At 41.9% G+C, this 27,605-nt stretch overlaps 1 protein-coding gene across 1 annotated transcript; it reads left to right on the forward strand.

Annotated features, from left to right (window-relative positions):
- Nucleotides 1–248: 248 nt before the first annotated feature.
- LNX2 (ligand of numb-protein X 2) lies at nucleotides 249–26,630 on the forward strand (the record flags this gene model as incomplete). Its single annotated transcript, XM_082484317.1, has 9 exons — nucleotides 249–649; nucleotides 9,579–9,817; nucleotides 10,912–11,111; nucleotides 15,144–15,515; nucleotides 17,045–17,191; nucleotides 19,484–19,661; nucleotides 21,440–21,671; nucleotides 23,478–23,636; nucleotides 26,495–26,630. The coding sequence occupies 9 exons, from the start codon at nucleotides 249–251 to the stop codon at nucleotides 26,628–26,630; spliced, it is 2,064 nt and encodes a 687-aa protein (XP_082340443.1).
- Between the last annotated feature and the right edge of the window lie 975 nt (nucleotides 26,631–27,605).

The following is a 27,605-nucleotide window of genomic DNA, read 5'->3' on the forward strand; positions in this document are numbered from 1 at the left end:
AACAGGAACATTCTCTTAATCTGTCTAGCTGTTGTGTTTTGGTAAACCCAGAAGAAGTCAAAAGTTCTGACCAGAACATTCATAATTCATGCAAAATGGCTAATTTATAGTTCTTTATTTCTTGCAGAAAATGACACGTGACTGAAGAGCATAAGTCACCCTGGAAGAAGTTGCTTTCCTCTGAGCTTTATGTGAGCAACCCCATCCTATGAGGAGGAGGAGGATCCATCAGCCTTCTTAGCTGTACAATGGGGACTACGGGTGACGACATGGCTTCGGTGGAGCAGAATGCCTCCTTGAACCCTCTGTGCTTCGAGTGTGGCCAGCAGCACTGGACAAGGGAGAACCACCTCTACAACTACCAGAACGAAGTGGACGACGACTTGGTGTGCCACATTTGCCTTCAGCCCTTGTTGCAGCCATTGGACACTCCCTGTGGACACACTTTCTGCTACAAGTGCCTAAGGAACTTTCTGCAGGAGAAGGATTTCTGCCCACTGGATCGAAAAAGACTCCATTTCAAACTCTGCAAAAAATCCAGCATTCTTGTTCATAAACTGTTAGACAAGCTATTTGTTTTGTGCCCCTTCTCTTCCTCGTGTCAGGAGGTCATGCAGCGATGTGACCTGGCGGCACATCTCAAAAACAGGTGAGCGGTGGAGATGCTTGCGTTGCACGTTCTTTCCACTCCTGGTAGGCCATCTTGTGTAGCAGTAGAAATTGGGGGCAGGAGGTGGGGAGAGGGTTGGTGGTGGTTTTTAAATTCACAGTGGAAGGCCGTAGGAGAGGTTCAGTCTGTAACTGTGCGCAACTGGAGCACTGGATCCCGTTTTGGACGTCGCACCAGAAATAGTGTAAACATTTGGAGAGAGTCATGGGGAGAACGACGTGATTCATTAGAGGTATCAAAAACATGGTTTAGCAGAAAAAGTAAAAGAAAATGGGAGTTGTTTATGGTAGGGGGAAAAAGGCTGAGGGAGGGAGGGGGAAAATGAGAGATGTGCAAACTGTGTCTGCAAAGAGGAACGAAATAGTGTAATAGGATCAAAGGAGATTTAGTTAGATTTTAGGGGAAAAAGGCTTTATAATGGTCCAGCACTGGCACAGATTGCTTGGGTGGTGGTTGTGTATTCCCACTTTCAGAACTGTTTATGAACGTGTTAAACCAACCTTTATCAGAAACAGTTGCAGCAGAATTGATTTTGCTTTGAGGTAAGCAGATGGACAGGGTATCTCTCAAGACTCCTGCAAGGCCTATTTTCCTCTATTTTTTTTTCTTTTAAATCTGAATTTAAATTTTCTTTTAAATTACTGAACAGGTTGATGGTCTGTCATGTGACCATGCTGTAGTTTCTAGGATTTTTCGTTTGTTTGTTTTGATTGCTTATAGAACACTTCCAACACCCTGTTAATTTGGTAGAAACTCATCACTTCACACCTGTGAGAAGTTTTGGTGCAGCTTTCGTGAGTGATTTTGTGTCATAGAGACACGTTCCAATACTACCTGCACCTAAATGGTTAGGGCCTTATTTTGAACTGTTAGTAATTTTAGAATCATAGAATGGTCTAGGTTGGAAAGGACCTTGAAGATCATCGAGTTCCAACCCCCCTGCCATAGGCAGAGACACCTCTCACTAGACCAGGTTGCCCAAGGCCACGTCCAGCCTGGCCTTGAAATTTTATGGTTCTTCTGCTTTATGCCATCCTACCCTAAATATTTAAATCTAGAAAGGAGGCCACGATAGAAAGAGGGAAATAAGATTATTGTTAGGTTGGACCAGGTGATCCTTGCAGTCCCTTCCAACTTGGTATCCTATGATTCTATGATTATCAAATTCATATAGGGTGATAGTTCATATTGTGCAGACTAGCGCACTTTGTTCTTCAAGCAAAGGAATTGCCTCCCTACCGTGTGTGCAGTACCGTGCTACGTGAAGATGTTTCATTCTTCTCTGTAAGGCAATGTCATTTTTCTAATGGGAAAATGTTAAACTTGTTTTGAGGGGTATGTTTGACTTCTTTTGTTTCCTGTATAGTTTGGAGAGTATTTTCAGGAAATAAGCAGAGGCTTTGTTTAATCATTAGCTATTTCATTATGTAAGTCATGAACAAAAACTTGGACATACCATTTATGTTAAAGCTAGAATATGATGGAATTAATGTCATAAATAATTAAATATTATGTGTATCTACACCAACTAACTTTAAGCTGTTTAGAGATTTATGAAATTATAAGAGGAGTACAGTGAAGAATATATAGAGAAGGAAGTTATGCATTCAAAGGAAATGTATCTGACTTCAAAGGTGAATTGCATCTGCTACCAGAAAATATTCCCTGTATACAACTCGATCTATTTGAAAACATATGTTCATTTTGCAGAGAGGGATTTCAGAAAAGTGTGTAAGTGTCCCTGCAAAAAAGGATCAAGCCCGGAAGAATAAGCATTGCGCATACCCGTTGTACGTAGACAAAAGGCACTGGGGAAATACAATTCAATATGTGAGCATTTTTGTCAGCGGCATTTATAAAAACAAGCATATCATCTGGCAGCTCTTCATGAAAATGGATGGTATGAGTCCTAACTCTTCTGGTCTCCTCAGTCACCAGCTGAGAGGAGATCCTTTCATTTCCATGACTTCATCATGGGCTCTGTTCTTACCTACTTTGCTTTCTTTCAATTTGATACTATTATTTTTTTTTTCTTTAGTTTTTAAACCAGCCTGCATAAACTTCAGCAGTTGCCCATTTCATGAGAGTGTTTCATGGTTTGGTAGTCTTATCTGTGCCGGTTCTTTAGGCAGAGCCCTCCACATTGGGCTTGAGAACCCCAGGCCCAGAGGGAGGGACAGTGGTGGCTGCGGCGGGATGGGGAGAGGTTTCCTTTCCTGTCGCCCTCCCCAAAAGGAGGGCGGTATTAGCCGTGTGCCTCCTCCGCCTGCCCTCAATCTGGTCCAGTGACACTGGTGGCCATCTGGATGGCAAGGTTTATTTGAGAGGTGCATGGATTTACCACCCCATGAACTTCTTCCGCAGTCTTGGTCTTTATCCCTTTGGAGACTCTTGGAGACCATCTTTGGGTGAAGGGTGACATTGCGGAGGAGATTGTTTGGGTCTCAGGCGTGGTGTGGGTGTGTGTGCAGGCAAGTGCTCTGCAGAGAAAGGGAAGAGAGCAGCCACCTCCTGCCTTGGAAACAACTTGTTCGTGTGCGTATTTCCAGCGTGCCCTCTTCCTTCTGAAGGTTTCTGGGGATTCGGAGCCTGGGAGGACGTTGGGCATGCAGGACATGCAGCAACTCTACAGAGTGTGGGGAGCCTGGAGTTGCCTGGGTTTTGTTGGTTATTGTACCCACGGCATGAATGTACATGTGTGGGGCCCGTGTCAGGGATGTACGGGGACTAATGAAAAGTCTTTCTCTCTACTTTTTTTCCCCCCTTTTTTTTTATTTCTCCACACAGTGTCCGTGTTAGCTTAGGCTCTTGCTTGTTTCCTCCAGGCAAGTAATTTCTGATTTATATGATGACTTGGGGGTGGTGGGGAAGCCTAACTGTTTGTTCAATTTATAACCCTAATATTAAACTGATTTGATTTTAATAAAAGGCAAAATGCTGGCAAGACTCCTGCTACATATTTGGTTCATCCTCTGGTTTCCCACTGTCCTATCCCTCACCTTTTCAGTCCATTTTCCTTGGCTGGCGTCTCTTTGAATGGTATTAGGGCTGTTTACACCAGGACCACATCATTCATCTGTACATGGAACACTCTGTGTGCTCTCTTTAGGTTTATATGAAATATTCATTTACTTAATGCACAAGGTTATTATGAAATCCGAGGGAGCTGAGTCACTAGCTTTTCCTGTTTGTCTGCTGGAAAAAAGCTTTCAGTTGCAGAAGGCTGCTCATTTTCAATTCCTTCTGTTGTCTTGGGATGCGATACACATTTTGAGTATACGGTGATTTACAGTTTTCAATTAAGTTTATTTGCAAACATCTGAACACCTGTAAATTATCATTGCTGACATAAACGATGGCAGCAACTGCGTAGTTTGAATTTGATTTTATATAGATTAATTAATCCGGTAAAATTCTACTACTGATCATTAAATGTAGGGAAGAAATATAAAACTCGGTATTATTATAATTTTCAGCATAGATTAATATAAACTAGTCTCAACAAGCTCTTACATGAGCTAGTTTGTATTTTTAAGAAATGCTGTATGGTTGGTTAGTATTCACTGTCTAAAAATATTCACACTCAGGTTTTCCAGTGTTGTTTTAACCAGCTCCACTTGAGCATAAAAGCTGGAAGAAAATGTCATCATATCCAGCAGGCGCCTCGGAGTGTAAGGTAGCTGCAAGCTGCTCCGGCAAGATGAGAGGCACAAGACACAAACTGGATTATTTCATGCTCACTAATTGCACTCCATGATACCTCACTGCAGAAAGAAAGTACTCTTGATTTATCAGTCTTTCAGTTTCATCACATTCACTTGGAAACTGTGGTTTTCAAAGTTAAACACTATGCACATAATCTGATTTAAAGGGAAAAAAACAAATGTGTAATGCTGAGTTGTACTGGTTTTCCCAGTCACTTGCTATAGAAAATTTGTTAATGTTTAGTAACGTAGGTGCCAATTCCACTTCTAAATAGCAAAGGTAAATTTATCAGAAGAAAATCCAACAAAAAAATTATTGAGCTTCTCTGTGTATGATTTTGATTCAGTTCATTCTTATCGCTTATTCAGACCTGAAGAAACTCCATTGTACAAAAACATAATCTGAAATTCGTACAACTTTTTAATGAGAGCGTAAGGTATTGTGTTGTGTTTATGTATTGCTTTCGAATTGGGCTTCAGTTTTCCCCTACGTCCTAAGGTAGTTTAAGTTACCGTTTTGGATGGAGACATTTTTCCAAATGTTTTAATGTTGAGGTCAAGATTCAAGCCAATTTTATATCGAATTTCAAACTTAACTCGACATAGGATTGTAATTTCTGGAGGTGAAGAAATTATTGAGCTATTCACTGTGTGTCAGTCCGTATGCTTAATATATGGATTTAGATTAACAAGATCCACAGGAAAATTAGTTGTATAAATACAGAATTTTGTCACTCAAAATCTTGGCAATCCTGGTTATTTTGGTGTTTATGATAGTGCTGCTGAGTACTGTTCTTCCCACCCCGGTCCCACCTTAGCTGCCAGGAGAACCTGTAGGATTTAACCCTCTTTTGGCAGGTCTTTTCTTACATCTGAGTAAGTGGATAGACAACAGATTCAGAGTTTCTCCATGCCCTATGGACTCTTGCCATTGCTGGAAAGGTGAAGGATCTTTCTGTGGTGGTTCTTTGCTCCAAAGCCACCTGGCTCCCTGTAGGCTGGGTCGTGAGAGGTAAATGTGCAACAAAAGCCCTCTTCCTTTTTTTTTTTTTTTTCTTTTTCCTGAGTCTTCTCTGCTTCCCAAATCTAGGTAATTCCTGGTGCCTCCTTTTCTTTTTCTTTTCCTCCTTTTTTTTTTTTTTTCTGGCAAAAGAAAAAGCAAGACCCAAACACTTAACTTTCCAAAGCAGCACGGTCTTTTACACTGAATTGCAGCTGTAGATCTTGCCAGAATGACTGCTTAAGGTCACTGTGCTGTCAAAGTTTTATGAGCAATAGCAAAGGCATTTGTGTTGCTTCTCTGCAGTCTTTGCTTAAATTCAGCTCCTGCTTGGAAAACGATTTAGTGCAACTGGTTTGAGGCTATTTGGTGTGTTTGCTTTTATCGAACCTCTAGACTGGGCAGAAGCTGATGGCCTAAGTTACAATGAAATCTTTCTTTTCAGTAGTCAGTGAGCAAATGTGTTTTTTGAGCCCCTACTGTTATTCCACGGAATACACTGTAAACTACATCTTAATTTTGTATGAAAGCTCTTTTTGTCTGCAGAGAGGGATTGCTGCTAGTGTTCCAAGAAGTCAGCTTTTAAATGAGAAACCCAGCAGACTTGACTGTAAAAAAAAAAACCAACAAACTTCTCTGTCTGATATGGATTAAGAGAACTTGAAGGTAAAAGCTATGCTTTGTCACCATCCAGAATTGAGCAAAAGCTGGTGCTGAAGGGAGGAGAGGAGGGAGTCGATGAATATAAGCAGAAGCTCATTTTACATCCCAAAAGCAACTGCCCTTCAAGTTTCCCAATAAATAACGTCACTCAATTGCTTTTGTTGGTTGTTTCAGTATCTACTCTTGAGCATCTTGATACATGAAAGAAATTAAATAATTTCTGGAAATTCTAAAAGACATTCCTGCCTTTCCTCTCACTTCTAGCCAAGATATTCTGGCTTTGTAGGTAGATATGAAATGCCATTCCTGTAAGACGCATTTCGGTCTCATTTCAGCCCTTATTTATGTAATTTGTTATATGTGAATGGATCCCTGTACACATAAAAACAATCTTCAATGCTCATTTTGATCCCGAGATGCCCATCCATGTACATAACTTGTTACAAGATTTAGTCCAAAATGCTCTTTATCCCAGATATTTGGCAAAAACAGTATTAGTGAAGGTGTGCACCTTTAGAGATTTATTGGCGCTTGTTAACTGTTACAACTGTTATATGGTTTTGCTGTTTGTGAATAATACATTCCTACTGCCAATAAAAATCATTTTATGTTGCAAGTGAAAAGGAAAAATCTCCTTATAGAGATTTTATATATATATGTGCTTCAATACGAATACTGGGCTTTGCTGCTTGGTAGGTGGCATATCGTGTTTAAAGACCTCGGAATTGGCATCCCATGAATTAATGTCTCCACTGGACAATTACTTTCCTGGCAACGCAGTTCCACTATGCCAGGCTGAATGTTGTAGTCTGCTACAATTACTGGTTAATTTGGGGAAGTATATGTTTGGGGTTTTTTTCCTTTTTTGCCTTGTAGAGTGCTGCACAAAAAGCATTCCGCTGAGCTGAGTAGGTGTGCTCAGGAGGCTGTTTACATTTCTTGATATTAGCCTTTGAAATGATAATTAAATATCATTGGCAAAAATAAACCTCAAACCTATTTATATTTCGCGCGACGGCTTTCATCAGCTGCCAGGTAACGATGGGGGAATGTGAAGGAGAGTGGAGGAGGACCTGGCTGTGGTTTGGAAGGCTTTGACAGAAGTAGGACACTTCCAGGGGTGATATTTTTGTTCTGTCCTGGTTTGATACAGTTTAACAAAAAAGAAAAAAAGAAAAGATTGCCATCTACACCAGCTCCTTTGGGATCCACAGACCTTGTGAGCTGGCAGAGCAAGAGTCAACAGTGCAGTGATTTGGTAGAAGATACCAAAGGAAGTATCTGGTTCATAAAGTAGGCCCATAAGGCCGGATAGTCTCTGTGGCCCGAGCTCGGTGGGACTGAAGCGTGGTCCTCTGACAGTGTCGATTTTGAGCTATTTGTTCACTTCTCTGCTGAAAACCGTCACCCCTAGAGCAGAGCGGTTCAGGGACAGCAAGGACGGGCAGGTTAGGGTGGCTTTGTCCTAAACTCTTGTGGATCATTGTAGGAGAGCAGATCTGCCAGAGTTCCCAGTAGGCAAGACGTTTCCTTTGCAAGAGCATTTACCTCTTGCTGTGTTGCTGCAGAAGTGAATGGTGTTGGAGATTGTTGGGTTTTTTTCCCCATTACCAGTGGGAAGATTTGTGTGAGTATAGGGCTACCCCATCAAGTTAAAGTATTTTAGAAATTTAGAGGGGAGGGATTGCATCTTTCCTTTTCTTGGCCTTTTAGGATTCTTGTTTTGAGGTTGGTGTTGTGAAATAGGGAACAATAAAAACTTCCTGCCGAGTTTCACCTGTAACTCTGGGTCTCTGGCCACCAGAATAAATTGAGTCCAGCCAGATTTCATAGCGGATAAGTCCCACTATGCCAATGATTTTACGTAGTAAATATTACCTGGGTAAAACCAAGAAGTAGGGTTGCGTTCCATCATTAAAATCAGAGAAACTTTTTCACAAAGCAAAACCTTTCAAGTAATTTTCATCTTTTGAGCTTGCACTGTCTTAACTTTGAAGAACAAGATGACCACCAGCTGTAAAACATGTCCCCTTGGAGAAAGCCCTGAGAAATTATTTCCTAAGCGTATAGTTTCATAATGTGAACCGTCTCTAATTTATTTATTTATACATATTTCACAGTGCATTTGGGTTACCTTACGCCATTCTTCTAAACATACATATCATGATTTTTTATGTATGTATAACACTGCTGGGGGTCACAAAAGCTATACAGGTGTCTTTATCAACATTCTTCAGAGCTGAATAACTTTCCTAACATTTCTTCAAAATCCATCACACCAAAACAGTGTAACCATACAATTATCAAATCCCTTTCACAGAATGTCAGAACATAATTGTGATTCTCAAAACATTCCGGTTTGGTTTAACAAGTTAGGACATCGTTAGACTTCTGCTGTGTTTTACTCTGTTAACACATTTCTTCTCACGTTGCAAAAATAAAGCATTCCTCCTTGTGTTATAACAATCTGTCAAGTTCCCAAACAGGGAGTCCTTTGAAGACCATTGTTCCTTTTTTCTGACACTGGTACAGCATGAGCATCTTTAGGTGGTCAGCAGCTCCAGGAGCAGGAACTTTAAGAAGGACATCAGATACTGTAAGAAGTGAAATAACAGACGCTGGCAAAACTGTCACAGAGGCAGATGTAAGATTGATGTCCACATCCAATTATCTCCACATAAATGTAAGACCATTCGATAAATGAAGGCTTTCTGTGAATTTGCAACATTGCAGCCCTTCTTTGCAATAAACTATTGTAGGATTTTAAACATAAGCAAAAAAAAAAATATATTGCATTAAGAATAATGGGAACTCACAAAAATGAGTTTATAGTGAAAAGCGCCAAATGCTGATGGAGCATTGTTACATGAGGGAAAGCCAAAAATTGCATCTCCTGTGTGAAGTCGGGAAGAAAAAAGGGGAGACAGGAGGAGGATGAAACACCTTCTGCTGATTCAAGAGGACATAATGAGCAGAGCTGTTACTTTTGCTAAACTTTTCATACAAGCTCCTAGACAAGCATAATATTTTTTTTTTCAGTATTTTAACTCTTAGATTGCAAATAGGTAAAATTTTCATCTTGTTCCTCCCTCAAATGACCCCAGGAAAATATGATGCTTCCTTCTCTTGGCTTACTAAGGTGAAAGGAGATTGCTTCAGTGGGTCTCCAAACATGTCTTTGAAGGGGGCTCCACTTCTGTGGAATTTTATGCCATTCCTGTTTAATCTTTTCAGCAAGGTTATCTTCCAGAAACTGGAACGTACGTGACAGTAAGTTCACATTCAGAAGATGTGACAGCACATTTAGTTCACGGCCAAAAAACTACATAGTAAAAGTTTTGTGAAGGAGGCCATATTGCTTTGGAGTTCTGTCCACTAAAGTGTATTTTGGCCTTAAAATCCAATGTGTGTACTATTTTTTATGATTAGTTTAAAGCTGTGGCTTTGAATAAGACTGATCTCATTTGATGGAGCACTCGGGCATTTTGTGCTACAAATGTTGCTGAAGGCTTGAAGCGTGATGTGAACGTTGTCTTCACAGGTGTCCTGGGGCTTCTCATCGAAGGGTTGCCCTGGAGAGAAGGAAAACAAGCAAGCTGCAAGCCGAAGCAGAGGGCGAGAGCGGTCCCGGTGGGACGGAGCAGCCTAACAGTTTATCTCCAGACGCAGATCAGGGAATAGTGCCAGCCGAGCAGAGCTTCACCTCGCCTGCCCTTCCCGCGTGGACAGACGAGCCCGGCATCGACAATCCGCCTTTTGAGGAGAACACGGTAGCAGACAGTATGTCATCACTTATCTTCTCAAGTCTCTGTTATCAGATGCGGAAACATTTGTGGTGTCAGAGCTTGTCTCTTGCCAACCATGAATGTGCGTCTTCATCTTCTGCTCTTTTCTTTTGCAGTTCCTGGAGAAATGTTAGTGGGTTTTGGTTATGTGCAAGTATACAACTGGGATAAGGTCAGAGTTAGGAAAGAAAGAAATATCTCAGAGGGTGTGCCAGATGTCATGGTGCTGTATCATCATTTACCATATCATGGTGCAGTAGGTCACGTTAATCTGCTAGTAGTGCTGGCCTCGCAGCGAGTTGAAAGGAGTGTATTTTTCTGTAAAATTACAAAAGTTGTTTTCTAAGATGAGGTTTCTTTTTCCCCCTTCCCTCTCCCCCTCCACCCCCGCCCGGATCAGCAGCCTTCCCACACGCGGAGTGCTGTCCTGCTCGAGCGAAAAGGCAGCTGAGTAACTCCTGCATCCATCTGCACCAAACGAGCAGTAACATCTCTAGCATCTGGGATCTTAGAGAGGAAGCGCTGAGCCTTACCGCAGAGGAAGGTGGTCCTGTCCCCTTCCTTCTCCTGTGTATATGCCACCCTTTAGCATCCCGCTTTTTCCTTTTTAGTTGTCTCCATGTTTGCTTCAGAAATGGGCTCCTTCTCTTGACTCAGTAACTCATTGGCAGCTCTTAGTGCAGTTGTGAGACCAGCTAACGAAGAGGCACGACCAAGTCACGTGACATGGGGTGACCCCTAAAACACGTTTTTATCATCATCACCAAATACGAATACGCAAGTGATCCCACTGGAAATGAAGTGTGTGAAATTTATTATAAAGGACAGGATCCAAAGGGATCAGAATATCCTTTCCGATCCAGATGACCCCATTTCAAGAAGCATGGATGCTACTAAGTCATTAGAGAGCTGTTTGGAACGAGCTAGGTGTTCCAACAACTAGTGGAACTAATCCAATTGCACTTGTTTCATTTGTTGTTAAACCGTTGTTGTGTGGCCTGTCTACATTGTCCTTTGGTGATTTGCTTTATGAAAGTGAATAAGGTATAAAGGATATTAATCATCTTTCTTTTTAAAAATAATTGGCAGCAAATCAACAGCCACCTACCTTGCCTGAAGGAGAGATCACTACTATTGAAATTCATCGGTCCAATCCTTACATCGAGTTAGGAATTAGCATAGTGGGTGGCAACGAAACACCTTTGATCAACATTGTCATTCAAGAGGTTTATCGAGATGGGATCATTGCCAGAGACGGAAGACTTCTTGCTGGAGACCAAATACTTCAAGTATGGAACCTAATTATGTATTCTGTCCGCTTGTTTTCCATTCACTCCTCGCAGAACTGCCTGTTAAATGAGATGGGAGATTTTCCTTGTCAGACCACGTTGTGTAAACGTTAGCTTTGCAATTATCAGTTGGAAGGCAAATTAATATTCAGAGCAGAGCCTGTTGTTCTAGCACCTTTGGCTATCATGTTTTATGTTGTTTGTTGGACCAGTCCCTGGAATTATTTTTCCTCCTTAGCATCTCTTATCAGTGTTTAAAATACGAGTTTATTTTTCTGGTTTTAAATGTTGTGGGACTTGGTCTTTATTTCAACTTTATGCATGCTTTCCGAAGGAACCCAAGGTTACTTCTGGCTAACAAGTTGGCATAATTTGTCCTATGTAAAAAGCAATTTGTGGACTGTAAGGCCGACTCCATACAAACTGCTGTTTTATTCTGGCCTCTCTGTTACCTTCCAGTAGCTGAGGCAGTTGACCTGCATCTTTCGGTATGTGTAAAAGAGTCAGTGATATTCTTCGCTGGCGTGATTTGAAGCAAGGTGTGCTAAATATTTTTCCAAAGAAGTAACCAACTTAAATTTTAATTGTTTGTTTATGATCGAGTGTGTATTTTTGTTACGGTTTTAAGTAGTGAGCCACAGTAAAAAGATCAAATTCTATTAATTTTGGAGTTTTAATTTTATGTTAGGGGACAGGGTTGTTTATAGGACTCTTAACAATGGCAGTAACAGTTCTACATAAACAGGACAGTCCTTCAGCTTTTTTCTATTTTTAATCATTCCACAATGATTCCACAAACATATTACTGTCATTTTAAAATGACTTCAGTAACAACGTTTGCTTTTGATCTGATAGCCTAAGATCAGTTCAAAAGCAGTATCAGCCTTCTTCATTTCACTGTTTTGAAATCAAACCGTTAGAAGTACCTTAAATACTGTGGTTACCCTTGGAATGAAATTAGTTTGCACTTCAGAAAATAAAGTCCCTTTTGAGAAACGTGCCTTTTTCCTCTCTTGTAGCGTTAGCATAGTAGCTGGCCAAGAAGGCAACCCAAGAGGTTTCCAAAAATGTTACCTTTTTAACAAGCAGTTGCAGACACTGATTGAATACTGCCTAATTTATTTCTATACTCAAGGGCTCTCCTTGGTTACCAGAATAGGGAGCTTGAGCTCCAGTGAAGCTTTGGAAATTCTTGCTGTTTGGGCAGGTGTCAGTTATAGTTTCCAAACCCATAAAGGGCAATAAATTGACTAGAAATAGGATTTATAAGCTGCAGCGATTCTTCCCTATCGATGTGCTGGCACTGGGGCTGTCCCATGCCAGGGGGGTGTCTGTGAGAGTCCTGCTGTCACGCGAGGGAGAGGTACAGGAGGTAAAAGCCAGAAGTTTTGGAAGGTACAATATCTTTATTGCTTTGAATTTACCTGTGCAGGTGCTGAGCTGTTGTATTAAAATGACCAGGCTCAGTCTCTGCCAGCTGTAATTAAGTGCAGTTAGATGCAGCTCAGCATGCACACTCCAGTCGAATATTTCCGAAATTGTCTTCAAAGGCTTTTATGAGCAGTAAAGGACTAAAAGAAAGCCAGAAAGGACTGTGAGGTGAAACTCAGCATTTTCTTGCCCAGTCAAACAAGAAGTATTACCCTTTCAAGATCTGAGGGAACAGCGTTTAGTAACAGCTACATAAAAGCGTATGTTGTCTGCAAGGTATAGATAGGTACCTAACATTTTCAAAGTGCTCTACAAATTGTCCCTTTTTTGTGCTGGACTGTGACTGTAATTCATGTAAAGCATGTCCTAATGAGAATCTCTTTTGCCAAGAAATGCTAAGGCTGTTTTGTTCTGAAATTGTGAACTGCCTTGTAGGAAGAATTACTACATTTTATTGCATATATTCTTCTGTGCCCTTTGAATGCTTCCATATTTTATGTATTTACTTTGGCTAGCGACAGCTAAAAATAAAACTGGATTTAATTTAAGTGCTCTGACAGATGAGCCCCGGTGGGTTTTGCTGGTGGCAGCTCTAAATGTTATTTATCCTAGCTGTGCCTCCTTTCCCTCTGCCCAAGGTTACAGCCTGTCTTGGAGCAGCAGCAGATCAGGACATGGACGTGGTTCGGTGTCTGAGCTCCTGGTGCTGCCGGGAGTGGTGGCTTTGTGCTGGGCATGGGGCTGGAGGTAGCTCAGCGAGGGTACAGCTACCGCTTCACCCTGCTGAAACCACCACGGCCAAATGGTTGCGCATCAACCTCTGGGAGCCCCCCAACTCAGATGTGTGATGTAAATGTGGTAGCTGTCGTACCTAGATTTCCGAGTCCTTTCTCTTCCTATTTTTTTTTAAGTGTTAATATTGCTATTAGATGGTGGGAAGCTGCGAGACTGTATTTTTCCTTACTTAGGTTGCAATGGGGACCATCAAAAGCTTAAGTAAGGCAGGTCAGTATAGTCCATTTGGTGTTAGTTTCTGTCTGCTGAAGTTATGGGGCAGGGCTTCCTCCACCAGGGCACAGTAGTACGTGCTAAGGATGAAGGTTTAGTGTTAACTTTGAACCCCTTCTTACAGAACAAGGCAAATACAGCTTTTGTGCAGGTTTTTATGGTGCTTCCATTTTCTGCCAAATCTCATTGCACCGTCATTTTTATCTTAACTTTATAGCGCAAGAAATGACTGAAGATTACTGATCAGTGGGCCACATAACAAACACAATTCTTGTTTATAGGGAGTGAAAGTTTAATGTGTTTTTCATTTACAACTGAATTTTGAGTGACACAGGTGATAAGTCTGAAACTCTGACCTAGCTGAAGTCAGTGGAAAATCTCCTAAGTTCATGCTAAGACCTCAGTACAACCACCTTTTTCTGCTGCCTCTATGAACAATTTTCATTATTCTGGATTTCAAGGGGTTTTTAAATTTTTCACATCGTGGAAGTATTGCATATTGTTAGATAGGAGCTTTCTTCAGAGATTTGGATGTATGCTTTTTATAGTTGTTATTTTATAGTTTTAAGTGATGCTGGGATTGACACTGAAGGCACACAGAAAGTTCTTGTCCTAGAGAACAAACAAGGTAAAGATCTAAGGAAGACAAGGTAGGAGACCCGGAGAAAAAAACCCTGGACTATAATGACAGAGGGTGTTCACTGTTAGAGAGATGTTGTCACCTTTGTGGGACAAGGCCTCAAGTTGCACCAGGGGAGGTTTAGATTGAATATTAGGAAAAATTTCTTCACCAAAAGGTTTGTCAAGCATTGGAACAGGCTGCCCAGGGAAGTGGTTGAGTCACCATCCCAGAGGTAGTCAAAAAATGCGTAGATGTGGCACTTAGGGACATGGTTTAGTGGTGGAGTTGGCAGTGTTAGGTTAACGGTTGGACTTGATGAACTTAAGGGTCTTTGCCAACCTAAAAATAAATAAAGAAAGAAAAGCCAAAATGGGTTTGCAGGAGAGGATGGAACCTCTCCTGTGAGGAGAGGCTGAAAGAGTTGGGGCTGTTCAGCCTGGAGAAGAGAAGGCTCCGGGGAGATCTTATTGCGGCCTTCCAGTACCTAAAGGGGGCCTACAGGAGAGCTGGGGAAGGACTTTTTACTAGGGCATGTAGCGATAGGACAAGGAGGAATGGCTTTAAACTGGAAGAGGGCAGGTTCAGATTAAACATTAGGAAGAAGTTTTTCACTTTGAGGGTGGTAAGGCACTGGAACAGGTTGCCCATAGAGGTTGTTGAGGCCCCATCCCTGGAGGTGTTCAAGGCCAGGCTGGACGTGGCCTTGGGCAACCTGGTGTAGTGAGAGGTGTCCCTGTCTATGGCAGGGGGATTGGAACTCGATGATCTTCAAGGTCCTTTCCAACGTAAACCATTCTATGAAAGGATGAGAGAGGAAGCCTGGTAGGGTCAGATACGTAGGTTGCTCCAAAGTTGGTTTTGCAGTTAGCTGTGAATTTAGTTTGGAAAGGACATTATTTCCATCACCAGGAACAACTAAACATGTGAAAATATCATTCTGATTTTTTTTTTGTGTGGTTGTTGTTTTGCAGGTCAATAGCTTTGACATAAGCAATGTGTCTCACAACCACGCTCGCGCTGTGCTCTCCCAGCCTTGCTCGGTGCTGCACCTCACCGTGCTGCGAGAGAGGCGGTTCGGCAGCCGCACACACAACCACGCCGACACCACCAGCTCCTTGCGGGAAGACAGCTTTCAAGTGACGCTGCATAAACGCGACTCCAGCGAGCAGCTTGGCATTAAACTTGTACGCAGAACGGATGAGCCAGGAGTTTTTATTCTTGACCTTTTGGAAGGGGGGTTGGCTGCTCAAGATGGCAGGCTCTGCAGCAATGACCGCGTACTTGCAATTAATGGACATGACTTGAAGCACGGGACACCTGAGCTTGCTGCTCAGGTTATACAGGTAATTTGCTTTCCCTACCCGAGGCCTTAGCTCAGCTTTATTTCTTGGGCAAAGCCTGGGGTAGAGTCTGTCCTGGACAGAACAGCTTGTGTAACACCTAAAAGCCTGCGGCGATGCAATTTGCTGTGATTTATGTTCTGGAAATAATAGTGCAAAACAGGGTCTGCCTTGGCACCTAGCAGGTGAACTTCACCTCCTCAGAAGTGAAAAGTGCATTAGTCTTCCCTGGCATACAGCCTGGAAGGTTAGAAGACTGCTCGCGTGAGCAGAGAGAGTACCACATAGCCTGTTGCTCAGCAGAAAAACATAAGAGTATTATATTTATGTATGTACTGTAGTTTTAATCTCTCAGTAAGCTCTATAAAAGTGGGCTTTGTTTTGTATAGATTTGCTTGTGCATGGAATTGGGGTTCAAACAGGAAAGTGTTTTGTCAAACTTCATAGAGGCAACAGGTAGCAGCTGGGAAGGAAAAAATAGGTCTTCCATGAATCCCATGCAGTAAAACTCATTTTCTGAGTATTCAGGAAGGGGCTATTTCCAATGTCTGGCTCTGCTCTGGACACAAATATTAACCAAAGCTTGATGCAGTGTGACATATGACCCTTCCCTGTTCCCACAGGAAAACCTTTACTCCATGCCTTTCTCCCAGTCTGTAAGGAAACAGATGCAGCCCGTTGCTGCTTCCTGCTGATGGGATGTTGGTGAAAATTGGTCTGTTTTTAGGAAAGGTGGAATAGACCAATAGAAGGTTCTTGCAGTCTAGTGCAGTCTTCTTTGCTTAACCCAGCACCACATAGAGATCTCGGATACAAACAAGTAGTAAATACTTGTTTCAGGAAACATTTCAAGAGCTTCCCTTGCAGTTAAAGGAAAGCAACAATGATCTTGAGAATTGTAATTTCTGTTTCCCAGTTTTTGGATACAGTGAAGTGGTCAGAATTTTACACTGGGTGACTTTTATCTATTGAGGTGTAGGTTTGCAGCAATAGAAAGAGTTGATGTTTTATTTAACCTCTGGTAACTGAGTCTCCTGATACTCCCCAAACTCTGGAATTTGACGGTTTGCTCATATATAACATCTTTCTTGGAAGTCTCTTTGGGAAGTACCAGAGGTGTTCAGAGCTTTTGACCAAAATCTGCAGACCCTGGAGCCATCACAGTGGCATTTCTTTCTTTTATTGCTTCATGTTGCAGAAGTTCGCAGAGGCTGCAAGTGGAATTGGGTGACTTTTAGTGTTTGAGGCTTCATAACACAAAGTGAGAAACAGTCCTTTTGGCAAAGGATTTCCAGCTGGTGTACGTGTAACATCAGAGGCAAAGGAGGAGTGTTAATATCCCCTCCGTTCTGGGGGGAATTGCAGCAAGAAGCACGTAAGGGGACTGTGCAGTCTAAGCAGTTTGTGGCACCCCCAGGAACCGGAAAACAGGTTCTGCTGTTGTCTCGTTTCATATTTCATCATATGTTTTCCTCCCTCTCCACTAATCAATATCCTATCAACTTCATTACTTTGTTTTATATATTCGACAGGCTAGTGGGGAGAGGGTGAATTTGATCATCTCTAGACCCCTGAAGTCACAGACAGTCAGTATTATCCGAGACACCGGGACTCACAACAGCAACCCCCATCAACACCAGTCCCAGCAGCTGTTTCACAGCAGACCCAACTCACATAAGGTTAGTGTTTCTCTTTCTAAGAGGTATAAATACCATTTTACTCATGTGATATTCTGAGTGTGTAGCAAGGCAAGACTGGAAGAAAGGGTTCTATCTTCTTTTTTAGCTATTAAAATAAAAAAAGACGACTTCCAACTACTCAAGTCCTGCATCATGTCTGGAGTGGGAACAAAAGATATGCAACAGCCTTTCAGTATTTTTTTGGATTTGCTGACTACAGTGAAAGAAGCAAGTTCTGTGAGCTCATACAGCTGTAGTTGTTAGACTTTGTCTAAGACAGTGGCTCGTGTGTTACTGCTGCACGGGAGAGCTGTCATTCAAGAACGTTATTTTTTTTGTTGCTGCTATGCTGGCTGCAACCGGCACGGACAGGAGATGTGGTGCACACCATCCAGCATATAAAGAGCATGCTGGAGGGATGTGTCATCTCCTCCATGAGGCAGCAGTGCTGGCTGCAAGACTACTGAGTTCTGCAGAGTCAAGCAGGGAGAGAAAGGCAGAACAAAGAGAATTTCATGAAGCTAGTGTCAAATTATCTGGAAGACCTGCAGAAATAAAGCCTGTGCTTGAGGTGTTCTCATAGTTAGAAAAATATGACTTCTTGGTGTTGAGAAGTTGATTTTGTGAAATAATTGTCATGTTGACCATGTCAACCAAGCCACCTTTCCCTCCCGTCCACTCTGTTGGCATCACAGTCTAACATCGTACTTCTGTTGGGAGGATTTACACGTGTTGACAGTACTTCCCTTTAAAAGTTTGGGTAGTTTCAGGAAAGGAACAAGTGAGGCTCTAGGAAGCTTGTTTTCCTCCTGAGGGACAAAGGTGAAGCTCCTGAATATAGTTAGTGGCTGTTAGTACTTGCCACAGCGTTGGGCCGTATCAACCCAATGACTACAGCTCAGCTATATCAGAGCTTGAACCCACTTTCCATCTGCCAGTATGGATTATGCTCATATTGCAGTTCCAAAGTTGATCCGTTGGCTGAGCTGACTTCCCTCACGTATCAGTACCATCCCTGGGCTCTTTCAAAGGGGAAAGTCCCATGTAACTGCAAGTGGACATTTCCCACGTTTCATACCATTTATCTTTGCCTCTCTCTCATTAACCTGCAGTTGGCTTAGAAGTCTTCTGGCTTAAAAAATGTTTGTATAATTGCATGGCACCAGCCAGTTGGTCCTAAAGCTTGGAGACTTAAGAAAGACCTGTCTTTATAAGCTATGGTATGTGTATGTATAGCTACATATGTGATTAATGTGTATATACGAGGAGCAGAGTCAGTCAGGAGGAGCATGTGGCGTTGGAAGTTGAAGAAAGCGGTGTTGCCGTTTTCCAGGAGAAGGCAGGGGAATAAATAAATATTTAAATAAATAAATAACTCTCAGGTTATTTCTGTTGTTATTTTGGATTCTGTTGATTTAAGATGCTACTACAGGTATATGCGCTGTGGTTTGAATGACTAAATATCCTGAAGAGGAAGGACTTCAGCAAATAAAATATACTTTGATTCAGGTTCAGAACCTTTTGATGGGGTAAAACTAAATATGGGTGTCATGGTTTGGGCTGGGCTGACCACCAAACAAATGACAGATGCTGTCTTTAACGGGCTAAACATTGTGATTCAGGTCGTAGAAAATGAAATACAGGATCTCGTCTTGCTTCAGGTTTGGGTCTTCATTGTAATCAATTAGGCATGAAGCACCCATTACCAACCGATAGCATTGATTGGCCTTAGTTACTTTGTGCTCTGGGACATCCTCCATACCAGCTGTGAAAAAAAAAAAGTGACATGGAAGGGCTTTAAATGGTCTCTCTTTGCCATCATGAAAACGTGTGTTTTCATTTCTTAGAAGCTTCTTCATAGTTCTGGGCCACATTCTACTGACAAATGAGGTAATCCTAATGTTCACCAAGACATCAAAAGATTTCTTTCTGGTTTGTGTCCATTCTTTTGACCATATGATTTTGTAGTCCAGTCCTAAAATTTAGCCTATTCTAGTGTAGGATGCTAAGAAAAACTGGAGTGAGATTTTCAAGATGGGCCTTTATGAACTTTGTGTCTATATTTGTTATCTACATAAGTGGCTTTTTTTTTTTTTCTGACCTGGAGGAAATCCAGCTGAAGCCGATTTGCACTACTTAGTCCTTTTAAACCCTTTGCTAAAGTGCCAAAATATAGCTTTGGGGTGTATTTAGTTGTGTTTTGTTTTGTTCTGGTTTGGTTTTGTTGTTGTTGTTGTTTTTTTGGTTTTTTTTTTTTAAGTTTTAACAATGCTATTTATCCTTGTCAAACAGGATCTCTCCCAGTGTGTTACATGCCAAGAAAAACACATTACTGTGAAAAAAGAGCCACATGAATCTCTGGGAATGACAGTGGCAGGAGGCAGAGGCAGCAAAAGTGGCGAACTGCCCATCTTCGTGACAAGTGTACAGCCTCACGGGTGTTTGGCAAGAGATGGCAGGATTAAACGAGGTGGGGCTTGGCTTTCATGGTGGCACGGGCGGCCTCTGATTGCTGTTTGATGAGTTACGTGCTCTGGAGTCGGGTGGTGTCAAAAAGTCTTCTCACAGATTTACTGAGGCGCTGATGGATGTTTCAATAATGGAAATAGGGTATTTAGTATCACACTTCCACCTTTTCTAGGAAAGGGATGTTTAGAGAACGATAACAGGGGAAGTGAATAAGATCAGGAAATGTCTAGTTAAATTGTTTAAAGCTGACGGTAGTCCCCTGAGCTGAGGGTCTGGTGCGATGCTTGGTGCACGCATCCTGTTTTTGTGTTTAACGTGGTGGGCTGGGCCCCCTCTCTGTCCGAGAAATCTCTGCTACTCAGTGTAGTATCTGAACAGCAGAGATGCTCTGATGAGGGCCCACAGCACACCCGTGCTGAGGTTACCCCTGAAGCTACGTCAGTGTTGACCCTGGTTCCTGAATGCCTTATCCTTTGGGACAACTTGGGTTTGCTGGTTTTCTGGGGTGCTACAGCACCCGTCCGTGTTCCTTGGCTTTGCAGAAGGGAACTGGGAGGTGGAGGTTAGACTCGGTGTAGGTGTAGGCAGTCCTGCCTGATCGATAGCAAATCATTTGATGATTAAAACATATTGTGCCGTATGTGAAACAAAGACTGCCTATGGGATCTCTGCAGTTCAGAGTTCAGAGCGTTACAGATTGTTTTAGGAAAGAAATATAGGAAAAAAACTTCACAGATTGCAAATTTAAAAAGAACGGTGTGGGAGCCATCCTTATATGCTTCTGAGAGAGGGAGATTCACACCCACGTACCAATGGGTATGCTTCCTTTTTCTGCATTACTATGAAAAACACTTGATGGAAGAGTTGCAATTGCTCTTCCATTGTGTAACATTAAAGTAGCCACAGCAGCAACAAAAATGATTTCAAGTTAAGCTGCAGCTCAACTTTAGGTTTCCCTGGGAGGAATAAGCTTTTAAAAAGTGAGTCTCATTCCAAATGTGACCCAGGTGTTTGCAGTTTTCCCTTGTTTTTTCTGGCTTTCATTGGTAAGTGAGATGTTGTGAGAAAGAGGAGACTGTCACTGCTTGGACATTAAATAACATTTTTCTTTTAATCCTGAGACTTTTAAAAAAATGTTCTGGAATAAAATAAAAATTGTGGCAATTTTTTTAGTGGCTTCGGCTCTTTCCAGATTATATTTGTAGAGGTGCTTTTTCTTTCTTCTAATGGACTGGGTTTTGTGCCAACCTTTCCAGTAGCTTTTGAATTCCGTTTTGGTCTCCCGCATAACAAGTTAGAAAAAGCAGAAAACCTAAAACACTCTGTGGAGCCTCACTTATTTACAAGAGTTGGTTACTTTGTGATGCCTGTATTGTCCCTTCCATCATTCTTCCTTCCCTTTTAAAATTAGGGTGGACCTAAGATGCACCACTGGAAACGGTTATGTAGCGGCATCTGCAATAGCAGTTGCAGCTGAGATGGTGAGGTGCTTAGGTAATTTCTGTCTCAAATTTTCATGGCGATGTACCGTAGAAGCCACAGCATTTCATGTCGTGTGTGGAAATAAATGATACCGATCCACCTTAATAGTTCAGTACCTTAGTGTTTCAAACTGACAGTATAAGGCTTCAGAGCTATTCACATTCCCAGGCTGTTAGTTCAGACGGTCGCAGCTCCAAAAAATACAGTATTGAATGAAACACTGGCGCGGGAGGTGCTGTGCTGTCGGTAGGAACGACTCTGAGAGACTGATGTGTTCCCACTTGCGCCTTTGAACAGGTGATGTGCTGCTGAACATCAACGGCATTGATTTGACTAACCTAAGTCACAGCGAGGCGGTGGCCATGCTGAAAGCTAGTGCTGCCTCTTCAGTAGTCGCCCTGAAAGCCCTGGAAGTCCAGATTGTGGAAGAGCAGCCCCAGGCTAATGAAGAACAATTGAGTACCATCAGTGAAAATGAATACGATGCCAGCTGGTCACCATCATGGGTCATGTGGCTGGGACTTCCAAGGTACGGAATTAATTGATAAAATAATTAGTTACCTGTTTTAAGCTAAGTTGTAGAGATATACAAAAGCAGAGACCTTTTTGTTGCAGCACATCTGCCCTTACTTCTGCCTGACTGACTATCTCAGCTGTATTCAGTTGGCAGCGCGCTTACAAAATGCAGTGTGAACAGGAGCAATGTTTTCTTAGGAAACTGGAAGATGAATAGACTTGGTTTATCCCTTCACAAACCACAGTAACTACCCACGTGGATTGCTGTCATTGAACACAAGTCATCTTTTCTATTGTTTAACTGTATCTTAACCTTCTGTAGAATATTGAAACCCAGAGACATTATTAATGAAAACACAAAATATATACTCATGTGTCTCTTCGTTAATCTGCTACGTAGATTTATGAGGCCAAATACGTAACTTTAGAATATTGGATCAGCCTTGCCATTCTGACAGACTCTTGACACGGGTCTCTTGCACATATATGAGCCTGTAGTTACAAATCCCCATGGGTTTTGGTTTTGTTTTTTTCAAGAACCCACTACCAACTCTTCCAAACACAAAAACTCCTCAAGATTTGCAGCAAGTTCCCTCCCCTTGACTAAACTGCAGTCTGCTACGTGCCACCGTGTTTCATTTTTACTGTTCTGTTTTTCACTCTCTTGTGGCTACAGCTGTAAGCTCATTCCGGCATTGCCTGCTATCAAGAAGACCTCCCACTACAGCGCATAGTTGTTCGCCTGCACGCCCTGACTGAAGTTAATTCCTCTCCCTCTGATAGGGTTACCGGGCTCAGGTCTGTAGTTTAAGCGTAAAACCACAACGAGAACCAGGCATATTGGTAGCAGAATGCAGTTGAAGATGACAGAACCATGCGTTGGTCCTCCAAAGATTTCACGCTTTTTCTGAGTTTTACTATCAGTTAATTTCTCTTCCATTCAAGTCTTAACGAGTTACCTAATCTCAATAAACAGCTCTCAGTTTTGGCATATATACTTCCTTTCCATGCTTCAGCAGTGGTTTATTGCTTATATACTACAGATGCCCTTGTGTGGACCTTAAAGTTATGCTATATATTGTGCTGCTATTCTTTAAAGGAGTGTTGTACGTCAGTAAGGAACTTAGCATCTTTTTTACCCAAAAATTAATTTCTGTGTTGGTTTTGGGTTTGTTTTTTTGTTTTTTAATTACAGTCATTGCCACCTTCATCAGCAAGAATTAATTTTCACAGGGGAGATAACATATACTGGTACAGTTAGTGAAGCATGATCTGAATTATTTACGTTCTGTGTAATAAAATGGTTAATCGCTTGTATTTTCGTCACTGGTGATGCATCAGTTCAGAGGTAGCGAAGATGATGCATGTATTTTTAGATCTTTACTTAAAGTAGAAAAAGCCTAAACTGACTGGGGGTGGAAGAAAAACGCACTGCATTTTTGACTTGCAAACTAAACATATCAGGCATCTATTTTCCACCCACATTCATGCCACCTGTGAAATCCCTAAAATGCCATTCTATTACTGTCAGTTTACAGAGTTAACTGTGTTTAGGTGATTATTCTAGCACTGCATTATTTCTTTCAAAGCATTTTTCTGTCTCAAGATTGTAGGTTTGGGTTGTTTTTTTTTTTTGGTAGTCAGTTTGAATATTGCAAAATTACTCTGGGAACAGAAGTCGAATCACCGTCCCTCCCCTTCTCTTCCGTGCTTAGCACAGTGGTAACGATGAGACAGCAGGTGGTGTGTCTACTATAAAAATATCTATATGTGGTATACACGGCTTTTTCTCTAGCTATCCTGTGCTTCCATTCCACAGCTGCCTACATAGCTGCCATGACGTAGTACTGCGGCGGAGCAATTTAGGGAGCTGGGGCTTCAGCATCGTCGGTGGCTACGAGGAGAACCACACGAACCAGCCTTTCTTCATTAAAACGATTGTTCTTGGAACTCCCGCGTACTTTGATGGAAGATTAAAGTAAGTTAAAATAGTAGTAGTAGTAATAATAATGATTATAATCAACACTTTTAAATAGTTACGTGCTGGTGCAACTAATTGCTTAAGGAAATACACGGTAGCATCTTGCGCTGGGGGAGATCATGCAGCTGGTAGTGTTTTGCCTCCCTGATGGGCGTGATGCAGGGAACTACCAGGTATTTCTGCTGGGGAAAGGATGTCTGTCAGAGGTGGTGCTTGTGCTGGCACCTCTGCCAGCTCCTGTCCTCCTCCCCAGCTGCAGTGCTGATGTCACCTGCCGTCTCCCATCTCCCTGTTGAATGCTCCTTTAGGCCAAGAGACGTTGCAAAATGTCTATGTGCGGAACTGGCTAGTTCGTAACATTTTTGTCTTCCTAGAGAAGGGCTAGAAAATTAAAACTTCTGTAAAGTTCTAATTGTTTGAAGTTCTAAAACCGCTTTATCCTTTCATATAGCCTTCGTATAGCCTTCCAGCCACTGCTGGAAACTCTGGTACTGAAGACAGTTGCTGCTGCTTTAATGGAAAGGCAAGAAAGTAGTTGAAAAAGTCACTATCTGTGAAAAGATAGTTAAGGAACCAAGTGGCCATGTCGGTGCCCTAAGAGTCATTAGTTGGCATGAAAACCACTGAAAAACGAGGCAAGTTCAGTGGAGTCCCCTGAGATGGGGGGAGCTTGAGCACTTGCCCTAGGAGAAGAGCCTGGGGGAGCTGGGCTTGCTCAGCCTGGAGCAGAGATGTCTTTGGGGACAGCCCTTTCCAGTACCTACAAAGGGATTATTGAGAAGATGGAGCCCTGGCTCTTCACAGTGGTGCAGAGCGAGAGGAAAAGAGACTGTGGGCACAAGTTCAACAAAAGAGGTTGAGACTGGTTATAAGGAGCAACCGTTTCCCCATGAGGACGGTCAGGGTGGTGGCACAGGTTGCCCAGTCTCTGTCCTTGGAGGTTTCCGAGACCCAACTGGATAAAGCCCTGAGCAACCTGGTCAGATCTCACAGCTGACCTTGCTTTGAGCAGGAGGTGGGACTAAAGACCTCCTGAAGACCCCTCTGATCTTAAGGATTATATGATTCTACTTAAATGTTATGTTTGGATGCAACCCTGAGGTCTAATATGCGTATATGCATCTTAGCCTTGTGTAGAATTAGTTCAGAACTAGGACGTACAGTTCCTATAAAAGGTTCTCTTGTTCATAAACTGATCTTTTGTGAAGGTGGCGGTAAAGAATATGCAACTTGAAGTTTTATGGCGTGATTTTTACATGTAGGTTTACTTAAAAAGTAACTTGAGAAAAAATGTACTTACGCCTAGAGCCTTGCCAGTAATTGATTTTTCAGTTCAATGACTAAATAAATAAACGAAAAAAATAGCTTGGCTGAACGCAAAATTACATTTTTTTGGCCAACTATGACACAGTTTGGATTAAATGAAAGATCTCAGTTCAACCCAAAGTAAATAATTTCAGATTGGGAAATTAATAACTAGAAGTCTTCACGCAAATGGAAATTCAAGCATCATTCCTAAGAAGAGGGGAAGAGTGCTCACACTTACCCCCTTGTAAGGAATGGAAAAGATTCTCTTGTGTGATACTGTGATATAGTACCCTCTGTTCAAATGTGCTGTCTTACTGAGAATATGGACTTACAAATGGGCCATCAACAAGGGAGAGCTCCTTAGAACCTGCACCGTGAGTTATCCTGGGGCTGGGCTTTTTGAAGCTGTTCTGTTTTGTTTAAGTTATCTAAATGTTTTGTTTGGCCAGAGACAAAGGAAGAAAATAACTTCACAGTTCAATAGTTAAGAGAGTTTTCTGCCTATATTATCTGTCTGGTGTGATCTTATAGAAGGTGAGATGACTTCAGCAGAAAGGCCGAGTGAGTGAGGCCCCACTCAGTGAGCTGTAGCATTGTGGTTTGGGTGATGGGGTACCTTGGTTCAGGCAGAGAAGTGCTTTTGAATGCACATTTGACTGGTGTTGGTCACACCACATCTTCTTCCTCTGCTCTGCACTAGTGGAGGACACTGGGAAAGCTCAGGAGAGCATCTTTTTGTCATCCATTTTGGTGCCTCCAATAACTGGGAGGATCAGTTTCAGGAAAAGTACTGTTTGATCTCCAGATTCATGTTCGACTTGCTCTGGGGGATGCCAGGCACACATGCAAGTTGCAGAGAAGAGGTACCTGGAGATGGAGCATGCTCGATGTAGCAAGAACTTAGGTGCTTTTTGAAGTGTCTCTTGAGCTTGTAAAAACCGAAACTTAACCTTTCAAGGTCAATTTTCTCAAGGCTGGCAAACAGCACCCTCCCAAATTTCTGTTCCTTGCTTCAAAACACAGAGATGCTACAGCTTCTCAGTTGAACTGTCTGCTGAGGGAGATTTCTAAACAAATGGTTACGTTTGAAAAAATCATAATCCATTGAAAACAAGGTTTTCAGTTGGAATGCGGTTGGTAACCATAAGTATCTTTACTTACACCTCCTATGGTAAAGCCATGTTTGGTGTAAACGTGTTATAATCCATAGTAACAAATAGAAATGCTTCTGTCATGCACTTGCTGTCTCATTATCTTCTCTTGACTCCATTAGATCTTTCCAACTCTCTCTTTTCACATTTCCCTACAGGTTAGCTCTTAATGCAGAACTATCTTTCTATTAGAATTGAAATCTAGCAATTTGGGAATTTCCCAGACGAGTTTCAGTAGTAAAACAGACTTAAAATTGAACCCCTTTGGGTTTTTTAGCTACATTTTCAACCTGGTGCAAACCCACCACCCCAGCAATGAAGCACGGTTTGTTGGTGATAGATACTACAGAGCAGAAGTCATAATTTGTTTTTTTTTTTTCTTCTTGTGTTTTTTAGGTGTGGTGATATGATTGTTGCTGTAAACGGACTATCCACAGTTGGAATGAGCCATTCTGCACTCGTTCCCATGCTGAAGGAGCAGAGGAACAAAGTGACTTTAACCGTGATTTGCTGGCCTGGGAGCCTCATATAGATGATGAATCACTTCGGTTCAAGCAGCGTCTTTTTCTAGACAGCTGGCACAAAAAAACTCCTCTATCTTTTTTTCCCTATTGATACAGCTGGTTATAAGCAGGGCCAAAACTGCTGTATTTTCTTTTTTTATGGGCCTCTCAGACTTATTCTATATATCTTTCCATCCTGAAATAGCCATTTCTGTTCACTATATCCATTGCTGATGCAAATGCAAATATCCGTGAGCTCTCAGAGAAACTCCCACTCCGATATGGCTGTCACTGAGCTTTCCCCTTCAGGTTTGTAGAGCCAGCAGAAGAACTTAGTGGTTCTTTGGGTTTCTCTGCACGGTCCTTGAGTTATATGTGATATATAAACGTAATAGCCATGTGCTCGTTCTTCCCTGCGAAGAGAATGTGTGTCAGTACCGCAATGACACATCTTATCTGCTGCTATGAATCAAAATGCTTTTCCAAAGGTATGTCTCTTCATTTCGTAAGCCTTTCCATTTTTGATTCAATATTTCAGACTGTTCAAGTAATCCATCTTACTCATCAGAAATTACTTGCTCCCCCAAATTTTTCTTGCAGGGCATCAGTGTTCATAGAAAAGTTAGGACAAAAGCCTGATATTACTGGAATTTTTATAAAGTGCAATAATTGGACTCTTTGTTAGGAAACTTTAATATATTACAGAGTTTGTATCCTATAATGACAAGAAATATGGAAGTAATTACTGTTGCAATGCTGGCAAGAATACACGTGCCCGAGGTCGCCTTTGAGTGAGTGGCTTGCAGTATTAGACTTTACTTTACAAATGAATGTTTTGCTATGTCAGAGAATTTTGATGAACATTTTTACGACGATCATTTTTACCGTTTCTATTGTAGTTGTCAGCTGTCTTTATTCATGTGTGGAAACAATACTTTGACTTGTACTTTCTAAATGAGAGAATTATTTCCAGGAAAAAAAGCAAGCTATTAAGAAACCATAGG

The sequence above is a fragment of the Vanellus vanellus genome (genome assembly GCF_965231255.1).
Source record: "Vanellus vanellus genome assembly, chromosome: 1".
Classification (NCBI taxonomy): Eukaryota; Metazoa; Chordata; class Aves; order Charadriiformes; family Charadriidae; genus Vanellus; species Vanellus vanellus.